The 4,738-nt window shown below is 40.5% G+C and overlaps 1 protein-coding gene across 3 annotated transcripts in view; it reads left to right on the top strand.

Moving 5' to 3' along the window:
- Positions 1-3,666: 3,666 nt before the first annotated feature.
- The window catches only part of LOC111142813 (RNA binding region (RNP1, RRM) containing 3), a 27,400-nt gene continuing 26,328 nt past the window's right edge, over positions 3,667-4,738 (top strand). The window contains exon 1 of one of the 3 annotated variants that reach the window (XM_022496133.1): positions 3,667-4,025. In XM_022496133.1, coding sequence (XP_022351841.1) covers positions 3,831-4,025 — 195 coding nt within the window. In that variant the 5' untranslated portion in view covers positions 3,667-3,830. The remainder of the gene's footprint in view (positions 4,026-4,738) is intronic. The other 2 variants (XM_022496132.1, XM_022496131.1) reach the window with 2 other exon arrangements.

Raw genomic sequence — 4,738 nt, forward strand, 5'->3', positions numbered from 1 at the left:
AGGGTGTCAAGATATAAACTTCTAGTAATAAAATAAATAAATCCTGGGGATGTCATGTACAGCATGGTGACTATAGTTAATAATACTGTATTACATATTTGAAAGTTGCTAAGAGAGTAGATCTCAAAAGTTTTCATCATAAGAAAAAAAATTGAAACTATGTATGATGGATGGATGTAAACTAGACTTATTGTGGTGAACATTTTGCACTGTATACAAACATGTCATTATGTTGCATACCTGAAAATAATATAATGGTCTATATCAATTGTATATTAAATAAAACCAAACCAAACCAAAAAACCGAAAAAAAAAAAAAAAAAAAAAAGAGTAAATTCTTTTCTTAGGTTAGTTCTCCAAGCCCTTCCAGAAATAGTAGAAATAGGCCCCAGAAGTTCTCCTGGCTTCATGAGAAAAATTAAAGAGCTTGGAAACTGAAAGGAATGCCCAAATAGACACATGGCTAAGTGAGGTAAACTGGAGATGTAACCTAAACCAAAGTAAAGGCTGAAGGGGAGGGGAAGCTACTGTTAACTGAAAAGGTACCCAGTGACTAATGGAGAGGGAGCTGATGAATATGAACCTCTAAAAAACCACATTAGCAGAGGCTTCTATGAACAGACAGAACCAGAGATAATCAGAGTGAGATAAAGAACCAACTTTTGGTTACTAAAGTAAGATACTCCCAAATTCTAACTTTCCCTCCTCTTACCTTGCAATGAAGAAAATCAAAACCATAAAGTAGTATAGAGCCATAGTTCTCAAACTATGTGTTGAGGTGTCCCAGGTGCCCCAGCTACCTCACAGAGGTGATATGGAATATATATATTTAGTAATCTCCACACTCAACGTGGGAGTTGAACTCATGACCCCAAGATCAAAACTGAGCCAGCCAGATGCACCTACTACGGAATATTTTAAATATTTGAGGGAAACAGCAATACTCATTATCTGCCAGATACTACATGATCACCAGCTTGAAATATTTTTGAATTTAAGAATCTTTGCAAAGCTGTTTTTTTTCCCCCCTGTTGCTTTGATAAAGAACAGGCATCTCTTGAAAATCAGGGTGGAACAGGAAGCGAGGAGGCACCAAGAGATGCTGTTAAACTATTGAGACAGTAAAAGCACTATGAGCTGAGAAAGTTTGGGAACCTCTGTGGTATCCCAAGAAAAGAAAATTGAGAAATGTGCAACACAGAGCAGACCACACCCACTTCTACCCAAACGTGGTAGAGCTGAAAGCAAATTGTATCTTCTTCTTATCTCTTAGGCGAAGGCTGATATGAGAAGAGAGCAAAAAGCGAGGGCTGAATGTAATTCAGAGTTGACATTTTGAGCCCACTGGGACTATTAACTAAAAGTGAGTAGGAAATTATGAAATTTGCCTGAGCTATTGACAAGAAAAGGATAAAACAGATTTAAGTCAGTACAACTAAAAGTAATTAAGTGGAGAGAAAATAAAATTTTGTCCCTTTACTATCCGAATGAGTTGTGGTATCTCAATTATAACAAATAAAGCCCATTAAATTTATCTTGATGGCCTATGAAGCAATTCTTGACCAAAAGAGGCAGTTGTAAATATTAAAGGTAATCCATTCCCCCATTCATTCACTGAACATGTATTTTTATGTCTATTATATGCTGATCATCTTACTAATAGTAAAAGACACAGACAAAATCCTACAAAGGATAGTGTTTAAAGTAGCATGTCTCCAATCACAGTTTATTCCTCTACTCTGTCTCTATTTCTCCCCCTACAGCACATATTACTCTCCAAAGGAACTTAATTACTCATCTACATGTTATGATCTGTCTTTCCTACTAGAATGTAAGTGCCAAGAGAGAAAGGATTACGATCTTGTTCTTCCTCTTTCCTCCAATTCTCAACATTGGCATGCCCCATCAATCAATACTGGGCCCCTCTCTCCCTGCCTACACTCTCTCCCTCATCCCTTGGATATAAATATTATATGGGTTGATGCTGTATGTGCATCCTGTTTTGATAGCTCTCTAAAATATGGATGTTGATGAGATACCTTAAATTTAATATGTATTCCTCCCTTTCCCACCCTTCCCAACAGTCCCTAATCTAGCTAAACTTTACTCCCTCTTCTCATACTCAGTAAAAGAGATGGCATCATCATCCACCTAGATGGTGAACAGTTTGGGGCTCAACCTAAACATCCGAACTATCCTTCACTACTCCTCTTCAAGTCTATCAATTCTACTTCCCAAATATATCTCAATTCCAGATTCTTCTCTTTGAATCCAGTTACCAAACTATTTCAAGCAACGTTTTTTTTTGTTTGTTTGTTTGGTTTTGGTTTTGCTTTGCTTTGTTTTTGCGGACTATTGTAGGAGCCCAGCTATCTTCTGGCTTCTACTCCATTTTTCACACCGCAACCAAAGAGAAATTTTCATACCCAAAATTTAATTATTACATACACATACATAACCTTACTAGGAAAATCTGTCAATTTCCAATTACTCTTCACATAATCAAGACTCCAAACAAACATATAGGGTCATCAAGTTCTGGCTCTACATACCTGACACTTTGTTTTTTTTTTTCCCATGTTTTTTTTCCAGCTTTTATTAAAGTCTGTACCTCCTCTGCTTCTCAAACAATGCTCTATGAAAGCGGAAGTTTGATATGTTTACTGTTATATTTTAAACACCTAATTAAGTAGCAAATAAGAAGTGTAGGCAGAAGTTCCTTAGGTCTCTAGATTGTAGTAGGCCCTGTGGAGAACGCAGCGGACTGCAGAGAATACCTTTCTCTAGAATCCTCAAGGCCCTCACTGTATGGAGTGAGGGAGAAATTTCTGATTCTCTTCTTGGGCTGATCTCTGCCTCACTCCATTCAGAAACTAGACAGTATAGTGGAGTCAAGTGTAATCCCTTGTCACACTTGCAGGGTCGAATCTCACTTTTGCCATTTATTAGCTATGTGACTTAAACTTTTTACATCAAAGTCCTCAAAGGTAAAATGGGAAGGAGTACCTACCCCTTAAGGTTGTTATTAGAATTAAATATGTGAATATCTATTGATTGATTTATCTACGTAACTATTTATATTCATTAGGGTACATCTCCCTAGAGACCGCCAGTTCCCTGAAATGTACACTGGCCAGAGCCTATTAGACTGCTATATGCACGATGATTCAAGAAAAAAAAAAAAAAAAAAATACTTCTTAGCTTTTTGTTCCGTAAACCGAGTTCTGCCTACGCGCACCTTACTGAGTTGAAGAAAGAACTTGCTCTCTTTAGGTTTTACAATCCCAAGATTGCAAACACACACCGCTGAATCCCACACCAAGTCGTCCTTCCCAGGCAGCCAGTCAAATGCGCTTTCGCAATTGGCGGTAATAGAAACCCCGGTAATAGAAACCTCAGCTCTGACCAGGCGGGCGCCACGCCCAGACTCGCTTCCAGCTCGCACAAGCGCAGCCGTAGTTCTTTCCTGTCCTTGGGCTTCCATCCTTTTCCTTCACGCGGCTGAGTCCCCTTATCAAATTTTTTAAATCCTCGCGCTTCTCCATGGCAAATTTTTGTCTTTAATACCTTCAGCAGCTGCCTGGAATTCAAAACCACTTTGCTCTCCCACCGGTGTAGAACCGATTCCTCCAGTTTGAGGAACCGGCCTCCGCAGACTGGTCAGCCGCGGGGGCGCAAATCTCGCGAGAAAGGGACCATCCATCGCGGTACTTCCTTGTTTCCAGAATCCTTAGCGCGAGGCGGAAAAATACTCTTCTCTTCAGCTTCTGTGGATTAGCGCATTTTCACTGCGTGCTCATTTTTCGCCTTCCGTGCTGCGTTTTCTGGAAATGGCGGCCCCTGAGCAGTCCCTGCCGCCGATGTCAAGGGGATGCCAGAGCTCTGTCTCACTCTCCCCACCGCGGGGCGACCGAACCCTTTTAGTGAGGCACCTGCCAGCCGAACTGACCGCCGAAGAGAAAGAGGATTTGCTGAAGTATTTCGGGGCGCAGTCGGTGCGGGTCCTGTCAGATAAGGGACGACTGGTAAGGGCGCGTCCGTCCCAAGCCTCCGGGGAAGGCCCTGGGCTAGTGACTGAGGGGGTCGGGGGGGTGGGGGAAGCTTTGACAGAAGGAAGTAGAATAGAGTGGGAAAATGAGCTTGTGTAGTGGGGTCTTCCCTGTCTTCTCTCTTTTACGTCAAAATACCTTGCGTACCAAGTGAAGTTTTAAATGCCTTGAGCCTGTGTTAGTCACTGCGCTGTAGAAAAAAGCAGTGAAAAAGTCAAGGGAGAAGAATGGAAAATAGCTTCTGTCCCCTTTTCTGACCTATCCTCAGAATCTCAAAACTCCTCTGAATTTGAGAGCGTTTCTTTTAGGCGCAAAGTACTCTCAGATATGAGGTACAAAGGACTTTTTAAAAAATATTGGATCATTTATAAGCCACTGTTAAGACATTCATGAAAACAGGAGAAAGTACAGAAGTAACTTCAGTAAAGCAGTTACAGAATTTCTACGAGAATTTTTAGGAAAAAATTCTGAAATTTTTCTGATGGAATCCGTTGGAATAATATTTTAAGACTATTAAAGTTTTCTACACAGGAAAAAAAGTTTCTGCACAGTAATTTACAGTTATTTCATTTGCTTTTATACCTGAAGATGTTTTAGATCGATTTCTCTCCGTTAAAATAGTGATGGTGAGGGGCGCTTGGGTGGCTCAGTGGGTTAAAGCCTCTGCCTTCGGCTCAGGTCATTATCCA

The sequence above is a fragment of the Enhydra lutris genome, unplaced genomic scaffold (genome assembly GCF_002288905.1).
Source record: "Enhydra lutris kenyoni isolate GAN:26980312 unplaced genomic scaffold, ASM228890v2 scaffoldscaffold9, whole genome shotgun sequence".
Classification (NCBI taxonomy): Eukaryota; Metazoa; Chordata; class Mammalia; order Carnivora; family Mustelidae; genus Enhydra; species Enhydra lutris.